General features: G+C 45.1%; 1 protein-coding gene across 1 annotated transcript; it reads left to right on the plus strand.

Moving 5' to 3' along the window:
• Nucleotides 1-252: 252 nt before the first annotated feature.
• On the plus strand, nt 253-23,964 carry STAG3 (STAG3 cohesin complex component; the record flags this gene model as incomplete). The annotated part of the gene is given in 34 exon segments (XM_082670383.1): nt 253-425; nt 1,534-1,636; nt 2,028-2,141; nt 3,868-3,964; nt 4,689-4,765; nt 5,051-5,255; nt 5,685-5,836; nt 8,870-8,943; nt 10,116-10,239; nt 10,725-10,823; nt 11,031-11,110; nt 11,441-11,548; nt 11,816-11,930; nt 12,093-12,198; nt 12,384-12,487; nt 12,729-12,821; nt 12,931-13,020; nt 13,280-13,480; nt 13,600-13,670; nt 13,778-13,865; nt 14,336-14,416; nt 14,504-14,596; nt 14,757-14,925; nt 15,021-15,157; nt 15,930-16,031; nt 16,550-16,698; nt 16,957-17,085; nt 17,185-17,342; nt 21,583-21,757; nt 22,007-22,108; nt 22,360-22,384; nt 22,386-22,487; nt 23,567-23,626; nt 23,907-23,964. Coding segments are annotated over 34 exon segments (3,765 nt in total). The 3' UTR covers nt 23,916-23,964.
• Nucleotides 23,965-24,590: the final 626 nt, after the last annotated feature.

The following is a 24,590-nucleotide window of genomic DNA, read 5'->3' on the forward strand; positions in this document are numbered from 1 at the left end:
TACGTTTTTTAAAATATTCTTTTCTATTATGGTTTATCCCAGGAGAAACCATAGAAGCTGTGCTGTTCTTTTTTAATTTGACCTGTAGTTGATCTACAGTGTGTGCTCCGTCTTATTTTTTTGTGGGTCCCCCACTCCCCGAGTTCCAAAGCAGTTCCCTTGGAAACAAGGGGGGTCGTCAGGGCTGCGGATGGAGACGTGGTGGGACAGGAAGCCTTACCCCTTCTCTCTCTCTCCCGCAGTTGGACCACCATGGCCACCCTGCGGTCGTCGTCCTCCCAGTCCCATAGCTCCTCCTCCCCGAGCAGTGGGTCCTCCCCGCTGCGCAGAGCTGTGGGGACTGGGCCGAGGAGCATGTCTGCGTCTTCTAGTTCGTCTGTCGCTGTGCCCTGCGATGACAGGGACTCGGACCAGACATCGGAGGGGTGAGTGGGGTTGGTTGCGTTGTCCGCAGCTTTTCTCATTTTCATGTAACAGACGGGTAAAGTGGCAACACGTGTGTGACTATGAAAAGCCAGGAGATGCTATACTGGTTCAGAACAGGCTGGGTTTCAGCTGCCCTACGTGTTGGAGGCGTCGAGAATAATCCATCCTGTTCTGAATCCATCATCCAACTTGTCTGAACCTTTCTTGAACACTTTTGTGTGTTCACGGACAGCCTCCGGTGGGGGCCCACAGATGGGGGAAAGGGAAAAGAGTTCTTTATTTGGTACCTGAAAACTAGTGTATACTTTTTAGTTGGTGTCCTGTAGTTCTTTTGTTTGGGGTTTTATAAAGAGGTCCGTAGCTGTTGGCATTTATGAGCTTATTCTGGAAGATTGTATGAGTATGTCTTGGGTTTTAAAAAAATCTTTCCAGGAAAAAATTAATCAAGGTCTGATTTATCCCCTGGTAATTTTTTTTATTGCGGTATAGTTGATATACAATATTGTATGTTTCAGGTGTACCACATAATGATTCACAATTTTTAAAGGTTATACTTCAGTTATAAGAGTATCCCATGGTAATTTTAATTGGTCTCTTCTGAATCATTTCTATTTGTCAGTGCAGCTGTTTGGCACCAGGTTATATCTATTTTGTAAATTTAACCCTAATCAACAAGACGTGAATTTGTTTTCAAGAGGTAAAATTTAACACCAGGCACGTATTAATCTCTGGTTTGTGTATTAGTAATACATGACTTACTGAGCCATTTTTCTCTACTCAGCAGTGATCCCCTCACTGCTTATGTGAATATCTTTTTTTAAATGTGAATATCTTTTGATTTTCTTATTCAGAGAGGATATTAAGAAAGGGTTGTCCTTTACCTACCTCAGTTCTTCATCTCCAATGCTTTATTCAAGTGAAAGTTTTCCCTTAAGACGTTGTCCCTACTTCCTGGCAACAGTAAGCTCATCTCTTCTTAAAATCTGAATATATTTTTCTCATGGAGAGGGATGTAAAGTTAGAGACAAAAAGAAACTATAATTCATTTACCCTTTTATATATAGGGACTAGGGTGTTGTATCTAAGCAGAACCACACTCCCTCACAGGGATAGTGAATCTTTGTCAGCTGGTGAAGGCAGTGACTTTGAAGACAACTTGAGACGAAATGTAAAGAAGAGAGCAGCAAAACGACCACTCAAAACAACCCCAGTGAGTCAGTTTTGTTCTGTTTTTGAACCTGGTCTGGGAAGCAGCAAAAGAAAACCTAGAAGAGGTCAGCTGATATGCTTGATGAAAAGACAAGGCTTAAAAAGTGTTAAGGGACAGAAGTAGGAAGAAGACAGATTTTGAAGAGCAAAGAATAAGAGAAGAGGGTATTAGGGTATAGAGGAACAGGAATGGGGCTTAGGGACTTTTAAAAGGACAAGAGGCTAGAAATAATAACGTTTACAATATAAAAATCAGTTATTTCTAATCTGAGTCAGTAACTCAAACTCTGCTGTGGAATTGGCAGCTTAAGCCTACCTGTGTGATGAGACTGAGCGTTAATGTCACTTTCACTTTTTAAAGATATTCGTGATCTCTTTATGCTTACTAGGTGGCAAAACGTCCAAAGAAGGGGTCCCAAATGGTACGTGCTCATGGTCAGAAAGAGTCAGAGCCACCAGCCAGTGATCTCTTTGAGGCTGTGAAAGCTGCCAAAAGTGACATGCAGGTAAAACAGAGTGTCTCATCTCTGTTTCTTGATACCATCTTACCCCTCGCTGGGTGGAAAGATAAGTACAAGTGCTTACAAACTTGATTTAATGTAGACATTTTAGTGAACATAACCTGTATCAGGAAAGGCAGATAAGACCACAGAGTGAATCCTTGGAGGGATTGATGTAAGGGGAATCTTACATGAGAGGGAATGTTCCTTTCCTAATAGTATCACAGAACAGAATAGATTTTGCCTTGATTGATTGATGGAGGAGACAAGGAAAGGCATTGGATAATGTAGAGGAGAAGCTTGGATTTGGGTGGCAACTTGTTCACCCTTGTCACTTTTTAGCTCCACTTCGACAGTTATACCTAATTTTTTTCCCTCCCCACATATCTTTTTTCTCTTCTTACATTTCTTTTTCAATAATTTTATTGTAATTACCATCTAAAAACATGAAAGGCATATATGTGCTTAAAAATTTTTTTTCAGTGATCACCCAGGCCTCTAGCCCCAGCTCAAGAAATGAAACCTTAATGGTGCTGTAGAGACCCTTGTGTATCCTCCCTCCACCTTACTCCCCCAGTTCCCTCACCACCCAGAGATAACTACTAGAATGAATTTTCTGTTAACCATTCCCTTGTCTCTCATTATAATTTTCTCACCAATGAATGTGTTTTCCTTAATTTAAGTGAATGAGTCGTTCATTAGTTTTCTATGACTTAAATTATTTCAGTTGTTTGAGATTGACCCTTATTGATGTATAGTGTGGATTTTTCTAGTTTTTAAAAAAACTAAAAATTTTCAAATATACGGAGTTTTTCTGTTTTTGTTACTGGTTTCTGTGTGTTGGAATTCTTTGGGGCCTGGGTTGAAGATGGGTTGTTAAGAGAGGAAACCTACGTTTGCTTTTGGTGGTTGAGTGAGGATGCTCCAGAGTCACTTTTTTTTTTTTTTTTTTTTTTTTTTTTTGCGATACGCGGGCCTCTCACTGCTGTGGCCTCTCCCGTTGCGGAGCACAGGCTCCGGACGTGCAGGCTCAGCAGCCATGGCTCACGGGCCCAGCCTCTCCGCAGCACGTGAGATCTTCCCGGGCTGGGGCACGAACCCGTGTCCCCTGCATTGGCAGGCGGATTCTCAACCACTGCGCCACCAGGGAAGCCCCCAGAGTCACTTTTAATTAAATTATCTGATTGAGGTTATTTTGACTGTAGAGGTAATGTGGATCTTGACTGCAAATCCAGATATGGGAACTGGCTTATGGTTTTGAATTCTCAAGGGACAATTTGTTTTTCCCTCTACCCCACACTAAGGTCATAACAAGCTAGTTTTCTTGCTGTCCCCATCTTACCTATAGGTTTATTTCTCATTCTTGCTTTCATGAGGGTGTGACTCTTTGCAGGAGCCTCCTTTTGGACTACTGTTTTTGGAAGCCCCTTAGGCTCTATCTCCTATGCTCTACATTCCATGCAGCCATCTGGACAGAAAGTTAGTTTCCTAACTGTCTGTAGTTAAGAGACCCCTCAGAGCAAAAGTCAGCTTGCTTATCTCTCAGAACCGCTACCTTCACTTCATTTTTGGCTTTTATGGAATTTTACCTTTTATTCTGGTTTAGCAATACATTTTAAAAGATGTTTTAATATTTTAATCAGAAGTTTAGATGCTTCAGTTAGAAAGCTTATACAGAATTTCTAGTCTGTCATGTTGCCAGAAATAGAAATCATCCACATTGTTTTCCTAGTCTTTGGTAGATGAGTGGCTGGATAGCTACAAGCAAGACCAGGATGCAGGATTCCTGGAGCTCATTAACTTTTTCATCCGATCATGTGGATGTAAAGGTGAGGAAACTCCTACCCTTTTCTAATCCCCAGCCTTTGCTCCTATATTGTAAAACTTTTCCTCCTTTTAGATGTGTAGGATTAGGCATTTCCTAAATAAATGGAGAGGGAAAAGCGTAAGAAAAATTTCACTTATTTAACTAGTGCCGACTACATTGTTGATTGGTAAGTAGGGAAGAGATCCAGTAAGGAAATGTGTTGGTTTGGAGACAAGACACTTTGGAGAAAAATAAATAATCATGCTATTGTGATGGTATGATGTTTACAAATTTGGAAATGGACCATCAGACTTTTACTCTTCCTTTCTCTAAATGAAATAATCTTTTATTTTCTTATTCCTTATTTCTCAGCCACTTCATCGCATATTTCTCCACTGAAGCTGTGGGGCCCCAGGTCCCCAGAGGCCATGACCTAACTTTAGTCTTATACGTCTGCAGATTGTATTATAAGAATCTGGCATAGTTTTCTTTGTTTTTTGATTGTTTGGAATATTTTTTTAACCATAGTTTTCCACTGTTTGATTCCCTTGGGTTTTCTAGAGAGGTTGCCTTATAGCAGGTACTCAGTTAGATGGCAGCAGATTTATGACTAGGATTCAGGTCTTCTGATTCCCCACCTAAGCTCTTTTCAGTATATTTCCTAGCTCATCTTCAAATGTGTATGTTAAATGGTCATGGTGTCCTGTTATTTGCCTTCTAAGTACCTCATCTCCTCCATTTCTCAGGCACTGTGACCCCTGAGATGTTCAAGAAGATGTCCAACTCGGAGATCATCCAGCAGCTAACAGAACAGTTTAATGAGGTGGAGGAAGACAGTCCAGGATCCTCTTGCCACTCTTTTTTGCAAAATACAAGGCCCATTATCCTCCTCTTTCTGATTCTGGGAAATAGGATAGCTTTTAGAAAGAGGAGTTTAATCTCTTGGGAGCAAAAGGGACCTATACACGTTATCTGAATAGGCCTGTAGAGTTGAAAATGAGGTATAAGAGATACATTTTTACTATACTATTGGGTTTTGACATCCAGTCCCTGTGACTTCATAGACCTGGTAATAACTTTTCCATCCTTTTCATAACCTCTTTTATAGGACTCAGGAGACTATCCTCTGATAGCTCCAGGCCCATCCTGGAAGAAGTTCCAGGGCAGCTTCTGTGAATTTGTGAGGACGTTGGTCTATCGGTGCCAGTATAGCCTCCTCTATGATGGCTTCCCTATGGACAACCTCATCTCTCTGCTCACTGGCCTCTCAGACTCCCAAGTCCGTGCCTTCCGTCACACTAGCACCCTGGCTGGTAAGCAGTCACTTTTATTCTGTCAGTGTTCTCTTGGGGGTTGGTAGAACTTTCCTCTGTTCTCTAGTCCTGGATCTTCTTTCCTACCTGCATTCTAGCTCTTTACTTCAGGGTCATGCTTCTTTTATCCCAAACCTCCATCCAGTTTCTCATTAGTGGAATTGTAAAAAGGAGTGGATTACAGTGATAGTTTCCAGCCTTAACGTGTTTCTTGTAGCTCACCACTGGGAATATGCTAAGCATTAAAGGAAGCCCAAAAGAGTTAGGGAGAGAAAAAATCCACTCCAGAACAGTGAGTCTTAGGATTTTAGGGTCACCCTGCTCTAGCTTTTCTTTTTCACTGCCCTTTTTTTCCTTCTTTTTTGAACCTACCCTCCCTCTCTCTGACTTAATTAACGATCTCGTTATCTTATTTTTACTGACTCAAAGCCATGAAGCTGATGACCTCCTTGGTAAGAGTTGCCTTCCAACTGAGTCTGCACAAGGACAACAATCAACGTCAGTACGAGACTGAACGAAACAAGGGGCCAGGACAGAGAGCACCTGAGCGACTGGAGAGCCTGTTGGAGAAACGCAAAGAGGTGAGAAGTGTTCCCTGCCTCTTCCCTCCTCTGCTGCTTCCATCACAGCTGCTGCAGCCCACCTTATCAGTCCCCAAGCTTCTCTCTGCTAAGGCACAGTCCCCCAGGCAAGCTTTGAGATCATGAATGATGGAGTCTGGCAATAGTTTAATAGACTCCTCCGGTCAGAGGTTATTGCATGCTCACTTTGTTTCTGGGATGTGGGCTCAATAGAGCATTTCTAGTTTAGAGTAAATTTTAGAGTTCTCTATGATTCCACTTTTGCTCAGTTTCCATTGTCTGCATTCATTATCACAGGTGTTTAAATGTTGTGCCTGCATCTTGTGCAGGGGGTTAAGCATTGGCTTTCTTGTCAAGTGTGCAGTATGCAGGTTACCACAGGAGTACTGAAGGCCAACCACTGATGCGGGAGGCCAGGTGTTCAAGAAATGGATAGGACACAGGCCTTTCAATCTCTCCTGCGTTTAAATTCTGTTCCAGTTAGCTACTAGCTCCATGGCCTTATGTAATCTCTAAGCTTCAGTTTCCTTTCCTTTAAAAAGGGAATAATTCTTTTTGTGAAGATTAAATGAGATGAATAAATTGCCTAGCTGGGCACATAGTAGGTACTTGCTTTGTTGCCTGTTAAACTTGAAGAAGACCACTGGAGGACATAAACCCCAACAAAATCTTTTACACTGATTAAACCTTCAAACAGCTGTGTCTATCGTGAGACTAACACTGACTTTCCCCTCATTCCCCCTAAGTATCTGAGACCTCCCCCACCATGAGGTTGGCAGGACTTATGTGTAACTATGCCAGTTGACTGTTTTCCAGCCCTCACCAAACATATCTTCCATGCTAAATCATTAGAGAATGATCTATACTTTCCTGATTCTCTTTTGCTATTTTCACTGTCAGTATGTCTTAAATCTTATGTGTACTGGGTCTGTGTCAAATCTTAAATTATATACACTAGGGTGACTCCTATTATTTGGACTTCTCTGGCCTCTTGCTTCATCAGTTATCGTTTTGCTTTCTGTCTTTAATCTCTCCCTCACCACTGTTTTCCTCTCTCCACTTATAAATGTATATAAGCCCTTGAATCTTCTTTCATTCTCCTCTATGAGCTACTCCATTTCTATCCTTCCTTTTAGAATTTCCTTACTTCCTTAATATCCAACTGAATCCTTTCACTACCTAGCTTCTATCCCCATTTTTTTTCTTTCAAGTTATTTTCTACAAACCAGTGACTTTTTTTTTTTGCGGTATGGGGGCCTCTCACTGTTGTGGCCTCTCCCGTTGCGGAGCACAGGCTCTGGACACGCAGGCTCAACGGCCATGGCTTACGGGCCCAGCCACTCCGTGGCATTTGGGATCTTCCCAGACCGAGGCACGAACCTGTGTCCCCTGCATCGGCAGGCGGACTCTCAACCAGTGCGCCACCAGGGAAGCCCAAACCAGTGACTTCTTAATCCCTATAGCCAATGACCTTTTTTCAGTATCCCTTTTCGATTTACATAGAATTTGGTACTGATGACACACTTTTCCTCCTTCCCTCCCTCTCTCCTTTTCCTTTAAGTATGAAAATTTTCAAACGTTCAGAAAAATAGATAACACTGGTAGAATGAACACCACATACAAATCTAGATTTAACTAGATTATTTAATTTAAATCTAGATTTAACTAGATTTAAATTTAGTTTTAACTAGTATTTCACTATATTTGCTTCATCTATTTTTTTTTTACTATTTTGTATTAAATTATGGGCATATTGGTATTTCAACCTAAAGACTTAAGTATGTCATCTCAAAAACATGTTACTACATAATCCTAATACCATTTTCATATCCAAAAATATTAACAGTGATTCCCTAATATTTTTAATCCCAATTCATATTTAAAATATTCCACTTGTCCCCAAAATACCTTTTATATCTGGTTAATTCCAACCAGGATTTAATTAAGAACTATGCATTACATTGGGTTGTTGTGTTTCTTAAGTCTCTTTTATACAGAACCTCTGCTCCCCCCCCCCGCATTTTCCCCCAATATATTGATTTATTGAAGAGTTGGGGCAGTTGTCTTAAAGAATGTTCCCTTGTAATTCTGCTTCTTTGTTATCTGTTATTCATCTAATCTAGGGTTTCTCAACAATGACATTTAGGGAGCTGTCCTGGCATTACAGGATGTTTAGCAGCATCTCTGTCCTCTATCCACTAGATGGCAGTAGTACCTTCCCAGGTTATGACAACCAAAAATGTCTACAGACATTGCTGAATGTCCCCTGGGAGCCACCAGTTGAGAACCACTGATACAATCTCTTCCTTCTCTTTTTTTGTTGCGCTTCTTTTGTCAAACTGCATTTATTAAAACTTTTTTCCCCATTGTTGTTAGTCAAAAACATGTATAACTACCAGCTAGGGCCTCTGAATAGCCAAAGATAGTCAAAATAATGAGACACAGAAGGGATATTATTTTTTCCAAACACAAATCTCTGAGGCATTAGTTGACTATACGGCTTCTTCCAGAATTAGAAGGTTTAACCTTTTTCTATTCTGATAACTTATTGGCTACATTTTCTTTTTCGCTGCTTTTGACTGATTAGTTTAATTACTTTTGTTTGCAAACTCCACCCTTCTCATCAACTTTGTATTTTAGATGTATCTATTGACTGCCTGATTTCACCGGCCTGTCCACTGTCACAAGTGGATGAGTAGGTGATACTCTTTTCCAAGTTATCTAATCCATAGAAAGAGAGAGAAAGTTAGAGGCCTGTAACTTTCATACCTTACTATAGATGTATATTTCTCATGTGGGGGAAAAATGATTTGGGGAGATAGAAGTATTATGAACGTGTGGGAAGTAAAGCCAAATGTCCTGAAAATTTAAAAAAAAAATTAGAAGGTTTAAAAGGGAACAAAGGATACCAGAGGTTCAGACTGTGTCCTCCTATTAATAGGAAGTAGGTGGATGTCATGCTTTTCTTATATTTTTGTGGCCTTATATTATTGGGGGACATGAGAGATTGACCTGTTACTCCCTGTCCTCCAGCTCAGAGAGCATCAAGAGGAGATTGAGGGAATGATGAATGCCCTCTTCAGGGGTGTCTTTGTACATCGGTACAGGTGAGTTACTGGGCTCCTCTCATTGAAGTGGCTGGTCCTCAGTTATGGAGTCTGTAGAAGTGACAAGGTCTCCTCCTAACCCTGAGTTATCTGGTTAGTCCCACAGCTAGCGCAGCTGGGGCAACAAATGTTCCAAATTAGGTTTAGTTTATCCCCGCCTACAAAGGATCGTGTAAATTCTTCTGGGAGAGACGATAAGAGGGTAAGGCATTGCTGAGTATTCTTCTGCTCCAGCTTTGCCTGAGACCTCCCCTGCCCCATCTTTCTGGGGCTTGAGCCTTGAGAGGACAAGAGCAGAGAGCCAAAAGGCAGGACCTTTCTGAGGGTGTACAGCTCGGCAAGCCTTTTCCTAGCCCACTTCACTGTGCCTTACACTGTGCTAAAGGCAGGGGAGTTTTTTTTTTCTGTTTTTTTGTTTTTTTTGGTACGCGGGCCTCTCACTGTTGTGGCCTCTCCCTTTGCGGAGCACAGGCTCCGTTCGCGCAGGCTCAGCAGCCATGGCTCATGGGCCCAGCCGCTCCGCGGCATGTGGGATCTTCCTGGGCCGGGGCATGAACCCATGTCCCCTGCATTGGCAGGCAGACTCTCAACCACTGCGCCACCAGGGAAGCCCGGCAGGGGAGTTTTATACTGGGTAAAGAACTTCTTCCTCAGTATTTGTGTCTCACTCTTACCTAGATTTCAACCTCTGCCTTTCCAGAACCCTTTAGCTGATGTAATCTTTTCTTGAAGTGGAAGCAAAACAGACAGGTGGATATATTGTACAACACAGGGAATATAGCTTATATTTTATAGTAACTATGAATATAACCTTTAAAAATTGTGAATCACTATGTTGTACCTGAAACTTATATTGTATATCAACTGTACCTCAATTAGACACACACGCACACGCACACGCACACACACACACGCAGTTTGGGCAACAGCTAAATTAAATTCCAAAATCGGTTTTTAAAAGGGGCATGGAGGATAAGTTCAACTATTTCATAGGTTGGTTACAGAAAGAAAGTGTTCACTTTTTAAAATATTCACATTGGGAGGAGGAAATGAAAGGCCTAGTACCTGGTGTTTAGGCAAGAAAATAGATTCTCCTGTGACAGAGATATCTGCTGGGATGGAAAGTGAGTTTGGAGAGAAGGTAATAAGGGTCAGTTTCTCTCTGTGCCTAGGGATGTCCTTCCTGAGATCCGTGCTATCTGCATTGAGGAGATTGGGTCTTGGATACAAAGCTACAGTACCTCTTTCCTCACTGACAGCTATTTAAAATATATTGGCTGGACCCTGCATGATAAGGTGAGAGTTGAGTCAGTCCTCTTCCCTGCCCTAGGATGCTTCAGCTTTTCCTGGTACTGCCACTTAGGTGTTTCACTAGTGGTCAGTGATCAACTCATCAAGACACTGAACCTCGAAATTCCCCCAGTATTTGTGAGGGTAGGATAAGTTAGGAGAGAGAAAGATATATCTAGGAGATTAAATGCCTCAAAACCACAGTCGAGTGGAGAAAGACTTTCCCTATGGAAAGGCGAGAAAGTTGACAGGGTGGTAATGCAAGTGCTAGGGTGGTAGCCAAAAGATCCTTTTAATCATGATTGCTAAATTCTGCTGTGATCCTGTTGGATTTTAAGTGAGAAGACAGCTGTTCATTGTCTCTGAGACATCTCAGAGTCCTCGATACAGAGGACACCCAGGCCCAGAATGAGTAATCTGAGAGGGAGGTATGGAGGCCCAGTGAGGGTGAGTAGAGGAGGAGTCAGCCACATTTCCCTTCTCCTCAGTAGCATCGAGAAGTCCGTCTGAAGTGCTTGAAGGCTCTAAAAGGGCTGTATGGCAACCGAGACTGGACTGCACGCCTGGAGCTCTTTACCAGCCGCTTTAAGGTAAAATCGGGACAGTGCTCCTGTGCTTGGCTCTGTCTGTGGTTCCCATTTCCCCACCTCATTTATCCATGTCTATTACTTTTATATATCCATAGATATCCCAGTGTCTGCTTCTACACCCTGTCTTTAGGAATCCCTCAGATTCTAAGAAAGCGGTGTTTTGGGATGGATATAATGAGCTATTGAGCAATGTTCTCCTTTTTACAGGACCGGTTGGTTTCCATGGTCATGGACCGAGAGTATGACGTGGCAGTGGAGGCCGTCAGGTTACTAACACTTATTCTTAAGTGAGTCCTGGGAAGTGGAGAGGCAAGCATCTCAGACTTACCTTTCAGCATCAGGCAGGCCCTTCCAGAGTCCTATCCCTCCGCGGATCATAGGTTGACTCTTGTTTATATACAGGTTGAAAGACAGAGGTCACTCCCGAGTTGCAGGATCTTCAGGGGGCAAATTTCCTATCTTCCCTAACTCTTCATATCCCTCTGTTTTCCACTCTTCCATTTGGAAGTTCTTTGTGAGTTAATCCTTGTTGGTTTTCCCTTTTTGTTTCTAGCCTTAGTTAGAGGCTAGAGGACGACATCCATATCCACCTGCTTGTTCTGCGTTTCTCCTGGCAGGAACATGGAAGGGATGCTGACAGAGGCAGACTGTGAGAGCATCTACCCTGTTGTGTATGCCTCTAACAGAGCCCTGGCCTCTGCTGTGGGGGAGTTTCTGTACTGGAAGTGAGTGGGCCTCTTTTCGTTTGTTCCTTTAACACCATCATCTGTTGTTTTCTCTCCATCATCAGCTGGTGCTCTTTCTAAGGGCTCCCCATACCTATAAAGTCTCCCTTGGTGTCTCCTTCCCTTCTCAACGCCTTGGGGCTTTCCTTAGCTCTGTGCCTCTTTTTTCTTTAATCCTCTCCTTGAACTGTTTCTTCCTTCCATGGTAACTGTTGCACTGCTTACTTCCTTCCGTGCTATGCCCTTTCCCTGTGTCCCCTCTACCAGGCTTTTCTGCCCTGAGTGTGAGACAAGAACGGTGGGTGAGAGAGAGCGACGCCGAAGTCCACGCTCCCAGAGGACTTTCTTCCACCTTCTGCTGTCCTTTTTTGTGGAGAGTGAGGTGACGTATGAAAAGGAGCTGTTGGGCTCTCAGGCGTAAGACCTTCAGGTAGAGAAGGATGGGAGCTGGCACTGCAGGAAGGAGAGAAATGGTTCATTAGTAGCCAATTTCTAGAGTTTTAACATGTGGCGTCAGTAACTTAACATCTGTCTTCTTCCACAGCTCCATTACCACGCTGCATACTTAGTAGACAGCCTGTGGGACTGTGCGGGGCCTCAGCTGAAGGACTGGGAGAGTCTGACAAGCCTGCTGCTGGAGAAGGACCAGAGTGTGTGCCACCTGGTAGCCAGGGGAGGGGACCTCTCATCTCCTAGTAGGAAACCAGGAGAGATTTCTCTCCTGACTTGTGAAAGACATAGGTGTCATGGGCGGTGGGGCGGTGGGGTGGTGGGGTCCTTGGAGATGGAGGGTGGCCACCCTGTGATTCTGTTTTCCATCCTCCTGCCACCTCAGACCTGGGCGACGTACAGGAGAGCACACTGACAGAAATCCTTGTGTCCAGTGTCCGGCAAGCTTCCGAGGGTCACCCGCCTGTGGGGCGGGTCACGGGGAGGAAGGTATGGCAAGAGGGGCAGGGTAGGTTGCTTAGCAATATTAAATCCAGGCAGGTATTGTCTGTCCTAATTCTCAAGTCTTAGGTTCAGGTGCTCCTTCCTCTGCCCCTCAAAGAATTCCATTTCCAGAGAAAGAAATTGAAGGGAGCTGCTGAGTTTTCCTTCCTGGGAAGATAAAATTGTTGGGCAGAGGAATACATGTACACACACTTTTACCCCCACCCCCAAATGATTGTAATTCCAGGGCTTAACACCCAAAGAACGTAAGATCCAAGCCGACGACAAGGTGAAGCTGACTGAGCACCTCATCCCCCTGCTTCCCCAGCTCCTGGCCAAGGTAGAGGGTCCCCACTGCTCAGCCTCTGGGAATGAGCGGGTGGAAGGAACTGGCCTCCAGATTAGCAGTATAGCAGGTAATAAGTAGGCTTCCCTCTCAATCACCACAGTTCTCAGCTGATGCAGAGAAGGTTGCTCCCCTGCTGCAGCTTCTCAACTACTTTGACCTCAACATCTACTGCACCAGGCGCTTGGAGAAAGTGAGGAGAGAGGAGGACACATTCCCTATACTTTGCTACTTTCATCCTAGGGCCAAAGGTTCTACTGCCAGTATCCAGTTTTTCTCAAGAACCTGGATTCTAGAAAAACCAATAAGCCCTCCCTTTCTGAGGCATCTTATGCTTGAAGTTTAAAGCTTTCGACCCTGTTTCTTTCCTCCCCACCTCTAGACCCTCCCGGAGGAGTTGTCCTCCCTGCCCCCCCCACAGCACGGTCTTCTCCCACCGTTTTCTCTCTCAGCACCTGGAGCTGCTCCTGCAGCAGCTCCAGGAGGTGGTGGTGAAGCACGCAGAACCAGCGGTGCTTGAGGCTGGTGCTCATGCCCTCTATCTGCTGTGTAATCCGGAGTTCACGTTCTTCAGCCGGGTGGACTTTGCCCGCAGCCAACTTGTGGATCTGCTGACTGACCGCTTCCAGCAGGAGCTTGAAGAGCTGCTGCAGGTTGGAAGTGGGGCTGCGTGATGGGACACCCCAGACTTGTGTGGGAGAGGCCCCAAGATGGGGGTGTGGATCTGTGAGTTCTTGGGGAAATCCCACTGTGGACCTTCTTTCTTCCTCAGTCTTCCTTCCTAGATGAGGATGAGGTGTACAGTCTGGCAGCCACCCTGAAGCGCCTCTCTGCCTTCTACAAGTGAGCAGCTCCCCTCCTGCTCCTTCTTCTGTTTCTACCACTGTCTGTGGGGTTGATTCCTCTCATTCTCTTCCAGTGTAACGTTTTTCTCTCCCCGCCCCCCAAAGTGCCCATGACCTAACTCGCTGGGAGCTCTATGAGCCCTGCTACCGACTCCTCCGGAAGGCTGTGGACACAGGAGAGGTTCCTCACCAGGCAAGTAGACAAGTTGGAGGCAGGAGAGGAGTTTTAAGGGCTGTGTCCTAGGTGGCCACCACATATGCAGTTTGAGTCCCGGGGCTGTGGAGCAGATGAGAGAGAGAGAGATCTTGATCATGTGTGTCGTTCCTTCCATCCCAATCTTGGAAGGTGACTGTACTTTCCAGCACCTGAAAACAGCTATTCTCTCTGGTTTCTGGGAAGTCAAGGATAATATTGAGGGGGTCTAGGAGACTTTAAATAAATTAGGGAGAGGTGGCATTCCTACTCAGGATAGAATCCTCTGAAGACTTCCAGAATCAGTTTTTTTCTACCGGAAAAGGAATTGGGTCTCTCCTAATCTCATTTTCTCTCTTCTGTCTGCTTTTTTCTTTTTTCCCTCCTTTGTGTGTATCTGCCTGTCTGTCTCTCTCTCCCCACCTGCCCCTTACTCCTGACCCTCATTTTGTCACATTTGGTTGTTACAGGTGATCTTACCAGCCTTGACTCTTGTCTATTTTTCCATTCTCTGGACACTAACCCACGTATCTGGATCAGATGCTTCCCAGGTGAATATGGGTCTGAGTAGGGGGAACGGGAATGGAGGAGTCCGTGTCTTCCTTCATTTCTCCCTGCTGAAGCCATTGTCTCCACAGAAGCAGCTGTTGAATTTGAAGGGCAGGATGGTGGCCTTCTGTGAACTCTGCCAGAACTGCCTCTCAGATGTGGATCCTGAGATTCAGGAGCAGGTGAGCGTTTTCTCAAGTGAGCGTATGTCAGGATGTGAGTCATCCCCCCGACCCCGACCCTGTGGTCTGAGGAAACCCCGTTCTGAGGGGAAATTGGCAATGTAATCTCTGTCTTGGTCAATATTCTGTCCTTTTTAAGCGTTCTTTTTTTCCCTGACAGGCTTTTGTATTGTTAAGTGATCTGCTGCTCATCTTCGGCCCTCAGATGATTGTCGGGGGACGAGAGTTCCTTAGGCCCCTTGTCTTTATTCCTGAAGCCACTCTCCAGTCTGAGCTGGCCAGCTTCCTCATGGACCACGTCTTCATCCAGCCTGGAGGACTGGGCAGTGGTACAGGGGCTGTATACCTGGGGCTCAGGCATATAGGGCAGGAGGTCTGAATCTGTGATTCTGATGTTTCCCATTCTGCACTTGGTGTGAACCAGGTCATTCCCAGGAGGATCATTTACAGATAGAGCAGCTGCACCAGCGGCGCCGCCTCCTGGCTGGGTTCTGCAAGCTGTTGCTTTATGGGGTGCTGGAGATGGACGCAGCCTCGGATGTTTTCAAACACTACAACAAGGTACAGCAGGGCGCCAAGCTGAGCATGGCCATGGCTGCAGACTCTGTAGCACTACAGAAAGGAGGGTTGGAGAGATGATGGTATCAGGCTTAAAAGGAGAAGCAGGGGGGAAGGCCAATAGTTTAGAATAAAAGGACAAAGAAAAGAGACTTTAGTAGTAAATAGTTAGTGGAGAAAAAACTGTTAGGAGGAAGAAATTCATTGGAGGGAAAGTATCTTATTCTTCTTGTCCAGATTTTTTTTTGTGTGTGAATCTAGTCTATGGAATGGGGTAATGTAAGAAAGGGAAATAAGAATGGAAGAGGGATCAGTCCTCACAAGATACCTAGATATATACCTCATTTCCTCAATCCAGCATTGTGTTGATTTCTCTTTATTGAGTACGTACTATCCCAGGCACTAAGGACACCTCAGTGAACAAAATAGTCAACGGTTCCTTCTTCCTGGAGCTTCTGTTCTAGTGGGGAGAGACAAATAGCAAAGGCTTCGGTGCTGGATGACACTGGGCTCTGGCAGGCTTAATATCCTTCTTCTCCAAGAAATGGGCTCAGGGCAGAGTTTCTTCCCTTATTTGCCTAAACTGATTTCTTTGGGGCTTTGTACCTGTTGGTTAGAAGTATGGTCTAGTATGAGTTGTTTTATGCTTAGGTTCACATTTCCCTACCTAAGGCTGTTTCGGAAAGAGATACGGTTAGGGCTGTGAAGAAACAAAACAAAAGAAATAGTTTTTTCCTGTGGTCAAACAGTATCTTCTCCACTTCTTTTCCCTCAGTTCTACAATGACTATGGTGACATTATCAAGGAAACGTTAACTAGAGCAAGGCAGATTGACCGAAGTCACTGTTCCCGAATCCTGCTGCTGAGCCTCAAGCAGGTATGCCCTTCTGCCTACAGTGCCTCAGACCTGACGTGCCCTCCTTGCAGCCCACCCACAGCTGTCTAGAACATGAGATCCTTCAGAGCAGGAAGTTTCTGATTTACTTTGGCTTTTATTCCACATGACAGTCACCTTCACAGTTAACGGAGCCATAAAAAGTATTTTTTTTAACTGTGGGCTGTTTCCACCCCAACCCCATAGAAACTCCACGTCAGTTAGGACATGGGAGCACCAACAATAAAGTGATAGGGAATTCTTAATTCTTTTTCTAGTCTGTTCTCTCTCAACCCCTTCAGTTACTACAGACATTTTTACTGTTACAGAGCAGGGTGAAGCCTCTCTCTGTTGCAAGGGGGTCAGGAATAGGGTCAGTGTCCTAGGAGGAAAGAAAGAGTAAAAATAGCAGATGGTGTCCCAAGCCCTTTTGGATTTCTGGGCAGAGAAGGGAATGCTATACTTCCTTGTTTCTATCTTGTTCCTCCCTTTCCCAAATGTGCCATGTCTCCTGGACACAGTTATACACAGAACTGCTGCAGGAACAGGGGCCCCAGGGCCTGAATGAGCTTCCAGCCTTCATCGAGATGAGGGACCTGGCCAGGAGGTTTGCCTTGAGCTTTGGACCCCAGCAGCTACAGAACCGTGACCTTGTGGTCATGCTACACAAGTAAGGAAGTATTGGTTGGAAAGCAAGGTACTTGAATCTTCCTAAGAGGGCTGAGCCAGAGGCTGGGTACAGGGAGGGCTGGGAGTGAGGTCTCAGAGGGGGAGGGTAAGCATGTCGAGGAGTCGCAGTAGAGTTGGTGAGCGGGTATCCTTTGGAGACAGGCTGGGTCCAGGGGAAGAAGCACTTGGACAGGATGCCTCAGCCCTGGGAGGGAAGTGGGAAGGGACTCTCTTCCTAAAATGATTTTGCTCAACCAAGGGAAGGCATCAGGTTCTCCTTGTCTGAGCTTCCTCCAGCTGGCTCCTCCAGTCAGCCCCCAAATCTGGCATTCCTGGAGCTCCTTTCAGAGTTCTCCCCCCGACTCTTCCATCAGGACAAGCAGCTGCTGTAAGTTAGGGCGTGGGTGGATAAAGATGGGAGTTAGAGAAGAAGGGTGTGGCGAGGGCCTGTGACCACTTCAGCCTCTCCATCCCACCCCTTTCTTAGACTGTCCTACCTGGAAAAGTGTCTGCAACGTGTCTCCCAGGCACCTGGCCGTCCCTGGGGTCCAGTCACCACCTACTGCCAGTCCCTCAGCCCTGTAGAGAGTACAGCAGAGGCCAATCCTCAGGGCTACCCCCGCTCCAAGAAGAGGCGCATTGAAGGTAAAGTGCTGTGAATGCAGGTATCAGGGTGCTCAGTGCTACTTCCTTGATCGCCACTACCTAGATACGCAGCATATTGGCTTTTGCCTCCTTCAAACTCTTGTGTCTGGTCAAATAATTATTTCATTAATCACCTACTATCATTAAGGGTACTCATTTTCTTCAAGGTTTATCTAGCCAACTAAAAACAGCGAACTTCTGTGAAAAATTAAATAGAAACTAATCATAAAACCAGAGATTGAACTCAGAAATCTGTACATTTAGGATGCCTCTCTGTGACGTCTTGTTATTTTCCAATTTTTAAAGATTTTTATATAACCTTCGTGATTTTTTAATCTTCAGATCACTACCTGTCTTATAATTTACCAGTTGTTTTCTTTAAACTGATTTTCTTTTTTTTTAAAAATATAGTCTCATCTTAAGTGGTAATATCCTAGAAATCACAAGTTTGAGGTGTATGTTTGTGCTTTTTACGGTACATTTTATTTTTATTAAAAAAATTTTTTTTTGTGGTATGCAGGCCTCTCACTGTTGTGGCCTCTCCCATTGCGGAGCACAGGCTCCGGATGCGCAGGCTCAGTGGCCATGGCTCACGGGCCCAGCCGCTCCGCAGCATGTGGGATCTTCCCGGACCGGGGCACGAACCCATGTCCCCTGCATCGGCAGGCGGACTCTCAACCACTGCACCACCAGGGAAGCCCTAGGGTACATTTTAAAATGTTAGTAGTCATTCGCCATTCTCCCCATTCCCGCAGCCTAGGCAGCATAACTAATCTACTTCCTGTCTCTGGGTTTGCCTATTCTTAGACATTTTGTATAAATGGAATCATATGGTATGTGGCCTTGTGTGTCTTTTACTAAGCATCATGTTTTCAAGGTTCATCCATGCTTAGCATTTATCAGTACCTCATAACTTTTCATGACCAAAAAGCATTCCATTGAGTGGATATGCCATATTTTATTTATCCATTCATCAGTTAATTGACATTTAGGTTGTTTCCACTTTCTGTTAGGCATAATGGTGCTGTGAACATTCATGTGTAGGTTTTTGTGTGGATGTAGGTTTTCACTTCTCTTGAGATATACCTAAGAACTGAAATTGCTGGATCAGATGGTAACTCTATGTGTAATTTTATGAGGAACTACCAAATTGTTTTCCAAAGTGCCTACATCATTTTACAATCCCAACAGCAATGTACAAGGGCCCTAGTTTCTCTACATTCATGCAAACACTTGTTATTGTCTTTTTTATTTTATCCATCTCCTAGTGGCTGTGGATTGGTATCTCATTCATTGTAGTTTAAATTTGCATTTCTCTAAGGACTAATGCTGTTGAGCATCTTTTCACATGCTTATTGGCTATTTGTATATCTTCTTCAGAGAAATGTCTGTTCAAATCCTTTGCTCATTTAAAAATTGGGTTGTCCTTTTCTTGTTGAGTTCTTTACATATTCTAGACAAAAGTCTCTTATCGGATGTATGGTACAGAAAAATTTTCTTCCATTCTGTGGGTTGTCTTAATTTTCTTGATGGTGTCCTTTGAAAATACAGAAGTTCTTAATTTTGGTGAAATTCAACTTATCTATTTTTTTTGTTGCATGTGCTTTTGATGTCTTAAGAAGCTATTGCCTAAAGTCACAAATTCCTGTGTTTTCTTCTAAGAGTTTTCTAGTTACAGCTAATACATTTAGGTCTGTGACCCTTTTTTTTTTTTTGCGGTACGCGGGCCTTTCACTGTTGTGGCCTCTCCCGTTGTGGAGCACAGGTTCCGGACGCGCAGCCTCAGCGGCCATGGCTCATGGGCCTAGCCGCTCTGTGGCATGTGGGATCTTCCCGGACCGGGGCACGAACCCGTGTCCCCTGCATCGGCAGGTGGACTCTCAACCACTGCGCCACCAGGGAAGCCCTGTGATCCATTTCGAGTTAATTTTTGTGTGTGTTGTGAGGTAGGGTATGAATTCCTTTTAATGTCTTTTGTATACCACCTAAGGACATACTATATGCGAGATACTGTGTTAGGTGTTTTAGAGGCCATGAAGGATTCTCAAGCAGCTTACCATCTAATAGAAAAGAAAGCAAATACATTTATAGAAAATCTGAGTTATGAAGTCACCACTAAGTAATAAATTCCCAGGGATTTGACAGAGGAATGCTATAGAATTCAGGGAAGGAAGGTATCATTTTAAGTTTAGTTGATCTGTGAAGGCTTTATCAAGAAGATGGGATTTAAGCCGGATCTTGAAAAATGGGTAAGATTTATATAAGTTGAACAGAGGAGTGAGTATCATGGGCTAGCAGAAGAGCACAAACAGAACATAGAAAGGTAAGATTTTGCCAAAGCACATAGATGTATAGATTGGTTTGCCTAAAACAGAGTTTGTAAAGGTAGGAGAAAACTGAAAAGATTGGTTCCATTGTTCATTCAGCAGACACTTACTGAGCACCTTGTGCTCAGTTGTGCTGAGAATACTGCAGTGAACTGGGGATGGGGAAATACTGATGAGGTGGGGATTGCAGTCTTACAAAGAGTGATTGGGGAAGGCCTTGGAGAGAACATGAATGCAGGGGAGAAAACTGAAGGAAGTGAAAGAGGGGGTGCCTTGTGTATATCAGAATAGCAGACTAGAGGGTGCAGCCGGTCCAGAGGCCATGGTGGGAATGTCTCTGGCACATTCAAGGAACAGCAGAGAAGGCCGGTATTGCTGAATGGAGACTGTGTAGGATATGAGACCAAAGAGGTCGTAGGAGTCCAGAGCATACGAGCCAGAATAAAGACTCCAGCTTTTACTGACAGTGAGATGGGTAAACATTGGAGGATTTGAGCACAGGATTGACAGGATTTGCCTTAAATTTTAAGGGGTTCCTTCTGGCTGCTGTGTTGAGAACTGACCGAAGGAGAGGCAGGGGTTGAAGCCAAGGAGCTGGTGAGGAGGCTGCTGTGGGGGCCCAGACAGGAGATGAGAGTGTGTGAGCCAGGGGAGCAGCGGATATGGTGAGAAGTGGCCAGATTCTGGACATACTTCCAAGATATCACTAATAGGACCTCATAATAAGAAAGAATGTAAGATGTAAGAAAGAAAGGAGTTGAGGATGACTCCAAGGATTTTGGCCTAATAACTGGAAGGATGGAGTTGATAGCACCTGAGATGGGGAAGGCTGTGAGTGAGAAATGAAACCAGGGCTTTAGTATGAGCCATGTTACTACAGGTGGAGATGTTGGACAGACAGGAATTTGGAGGAGGGGGGCAGGCAGACTTGAGATAGATGTGGGAGTTGGTACTTAAAGTCATGAACCTGAATGGCTAAGGAAGCCAGTGAAGATGGAGATAGGGAGAGGTCCCAGGGCTAAATCTGTGGACATTACACCAGTGATAATAGGTTGGAGAGATTAGGAGTCACGTGGGGGCCCAAGGTTTATTCTCTGGGAACACAGCTCACGGACGTGGCTCTTCCCTGTTTCGATAGCCCTCTGCTTAAACCAGAAGCAGCTCACTCTCCGGTTGCCGGTTTCAGTGTACAAACAAGGCTGTGGGGAGGGAGGATAATGGGGGTATGAACGTTTACAGTTGACAAATTCTAATATGGATTTGACTTATGTTTTAAAAATAGCATTACCTAGGTTTTCTAAGACATTTTGGGTTTTTTTCTCCTCCTCTGCCTTCCTAGAGCTCTGCAGGAGAGAGTCCTTAATATTTTGAGCCCCAGGTCTTCCATTTACCCTTCATATTAGAACTGTGCTGACATTGCCGTTATCTCATTTTTTCTGGCTTCTAAAAAATCCAGTCTCCCGTTTTTCTGTTTCTCCTTAACCCTCATGTTTCCTCCCTCATTTCAGGCCATTCTAAGCTTTTTCTCACTACAGAAATCTTGAATGAATAGGATTTCAGATGTCTTCATTGATTAACTGAGACCTCTCAATCTTAGGGACTCCAACCCTCTCTCACATTCGTGTTTGTATGTTACTGTTTATCTGTGGAATGTATGTCTCTTTCCTTCTTGTTTTCTAAGCTGTGTAATGAGCTTTTCTTGGACAAGTCCTTGGTACAATTCTGTAAACCCTACTTTTTATAGTACATAGGGCTGTACTCGTTTTTAGTCGTGTCATAATGAGACCATCTAGGTTTTCCATTCCCTTCTTTTATAACTTTTCCTTACCAAATTCTGAGCAGGTCTTGAAAAACTAAAAGTGTCTGTGGTGGTACCTGGTTTACAGTTAACATGTGCCTCTGCTGCTTTGCAGGCCCCTCCAGGCGGCACAGAGAGGACATCTCTGCATCACAGGAGGAAAGCCTACAGCTGAACAGTATCCCACCCACACCCACCCTCACCTCAACGGCTGTGAAAAGTAGGCAGCCCCTGGGGGGATTGGAAGAGATGGAAGAAGGCGGCGGCTCAGAATTGGCATTTACCCAAGGGTGCGGCCCCAGGAGAGCCCGGCTGTGACGTCCCAGTTTGGTGTCTCGTCATTTCTGTTGCGTTGTTCCCTCCCACAGCACCCCCTCATTCTCGGGTTCTTCTCCGGTCCTTTCCCCTTTGTTTAGCTTTACATTTTCTCTTTTTCCCTCCACTCTGAGCTTTTTACTGGCTTTCATGCTGGCCACTTTACCTCCTCTTTTTACCTTTGTTTTTAACCCTTGTCACTGATCCACCTTCATTCCCAACAGCCAGCCCCTTTTAGGTGCCCAGAGGTTAAGGTCCTCGAGTCCACAGCATTTCCAGACTCCACTCAACTCTTTGGGTCCTGGTCTGGGCAGCCGGCTGACCCGGTGAGCTTTTCTCATCATCTTCTGTCTTCACTTCAGATGTCACCCATTGTGAGGGGATTCTTTCCTTCTCATTGCTTCTATGCTGGTGCTTTGTGGACTTGTTTTAACCACAGAACACTTCCTTCCAGTGTAACATGGAACCCTAGTATGTAAAACAGATATAAGTAGAGCTGCTTTGATTGAAGCTGGAGTGGGACTCTGGAGCCCTGGTCTGCTTACTGCCCACCCTGTTCCCCTGGGATGCCTCTGAGAAACTCTCCGGGGTCCTTGAAAACCTCTACTCTTTGCCACTGTTTCCAGGCTCAGCCTGATGGAAGAGGATGAAGAAGAATTAGAAATTCAGAATGACTCAAGTGAAGAGTGGCAAGGTACAGGCAAGGTGAGTGGATCCAACAGTCCCTTCTCCCTCTAGAACTGGAAGCAGATGTGAGGGAGAGAAACTATTGTGATTCTCCTCTGTCCTGATGATGCCTTGTCCTTGGAAGCTGCCCAAGATGTTTTGAAAGAATCATAGAGTAAAGGAGGAAGGGTTTGTAAGTTGCTGTTGACTTTGCTTGGACTTTAAGGAAATAGGGGGGAAAAATTTTAAATACCATTGGACTGGAATAGCACTCCCACACTCTCAGTCCCCTTATAGGTATTTTGCCTCTTAATCTACTAAGAATTAAAGGGAGTCCTAGAGCTAGACAGAGATGGAAGGTCACCCAGTCTCCAACCTTGCAGCCCGTTCAGCAAGTCTCTTCATAACACATGCACACAGGCACAGCCGACCTTCCTTCCTGTCTCCTTAGAGGGCTGCCCCAGTCCCTCTTCCTCCAGTCACTCCATTTTCTACCCTTGCCTGCCTGCTTCCTCAGGAGGATATGCTGCCAGTTCAGTAGGAGAAGCATACAATTCGAGTGAGGAGACCTAAAAGTCTTCCCGTTTTACCACTTTATCAAGTTAGCTCCTTAACCCCTCTCAATCCCCTCATCTTTAAAATGGACCTTTTACACAAAATACGAAGTGAAGGTGCCTTATAAACAGAAAAGGATTGTGTGTCTGCTGCTGTTCTGCTCCCTTCTCTTCTCTTTGAAGGTGGAGAAAGGACACAGTAGAAGAGGGGAGTGGAGGTCTTGTGCTCAAAGGGAAAACCAGATAACATGTTCAACCCAGAGACTAGACAGCAAGGCCTCTATCAGTCTTTCCTAAAGTCCCCTCAGGAAAAACCCCATTCTCTCGTTCCAAAGCTGAACAAATTTAAGGGTCTCAGTTGGCAGGCCAGGAGAGAAAGCACTTCTCTGATGACTCTGACGCTGCTGCCCACTCTGACTTTGCTCCTCTTCCCTCCCTGGCTGCTTCAGGGACCTACCCCAGCTTTCAAGCTTGTCACGAGACTGGAAAGGGACCTTTTGTTGTTGTTTGCAGGTGATGGGAGTGGGGAGGGACCTTTCTGATTTTTGATCCCATTCTCTCTAGCAGTCTTCCCCCAGTGAGCACGGGCTGGACCTCTTAGATTTTACAGAGCTGAACACTGAGGTGAGCGTCCCCAAAACAGACTGTGGAAGGCAGGTTAAGAGGAGTTGTGCATCCTTGGGAGACGCTGGCAGGTAGCACATGTGCCTGTCAAGTAGGTGGAAAGAAAGGCCACAGCCCCTGGCCTGCTGTCTCAGCTGCCTTGGGGCTTTAGGGGTATGCTGGGGGAGGGGTGATACAGGAAGAGAATGAGAGTTGTCCTCTGGAGGACCTTGCAATCATCTCTTTGCCCTTTGGTCTGTTGTTAGGTCTCTGTATCTTACTTTCATCTTTCTCATTGTAGGATTTCTGACATGATCCTATGTCCCTCCCCATCTCCACTCCCCATCTCCACTCCGCACCTCTACGACATGACCACTTGGAAAAGGCCAATGGGAAACGGAGCAAAAGGAATCATCACTTCCCCTTCCCCTTCCCCAGGGGAAGGAGAGGTGGGCTGTGCCTTTCTAACCTGACCTTTCTCTGACTGACCTTTCTCTGATGCTGCTAGGATAGAGCAGTCATAAGCCCCCTGTCCTTCCTGGTGCACCATGGCTCTGTCCCTCTGTTTGAGCAGAGTGCCTATTTTCTGCTGTTTGGAGGGGTGGGAGCTTCGCCTCAGTATTGGAGAGGGGCACTGCCTGTGTTGAATGGAAGGAGCCCATTAGTTTTTCTGTATTTTGGGAATGTCTTTCCTAGCCTCTTTTGTGCCTTGCTGATTTAGCTCAATAAACATGTTTGAGTCAATTCCAGGTTGTGGCTCGAGCGATTGTTAAACTGATGGAGGTCAGGTTCTTTCCTGGAGTCTTACGCAGCTCTGCCTAGCCCTGTGGTCCCATGTACCAGGTGCATTGCACCCCTGCACGCACACACGCACGCGCACACACACACACACACACACACCCGCTAGGTGCTTTGTACGCTGGCTTTTAGGGATGTATTGCTTAGTAAGTGGGAGACTGGCTGCCTTTGAGTAGTTTATCTAGTG

Source organism: Grampus griseus (assembly GCF_964374135.1).
Source record: "Grampus griseus genome assembly, chromosome: 14".
NCBI classification, from domain to species: domain Eukaryota; kingdom Metazoa; phylum Chordata; class Mammalia; order Artiodactyla; family Delphinidae; genus Grampus; species Grampus griseus.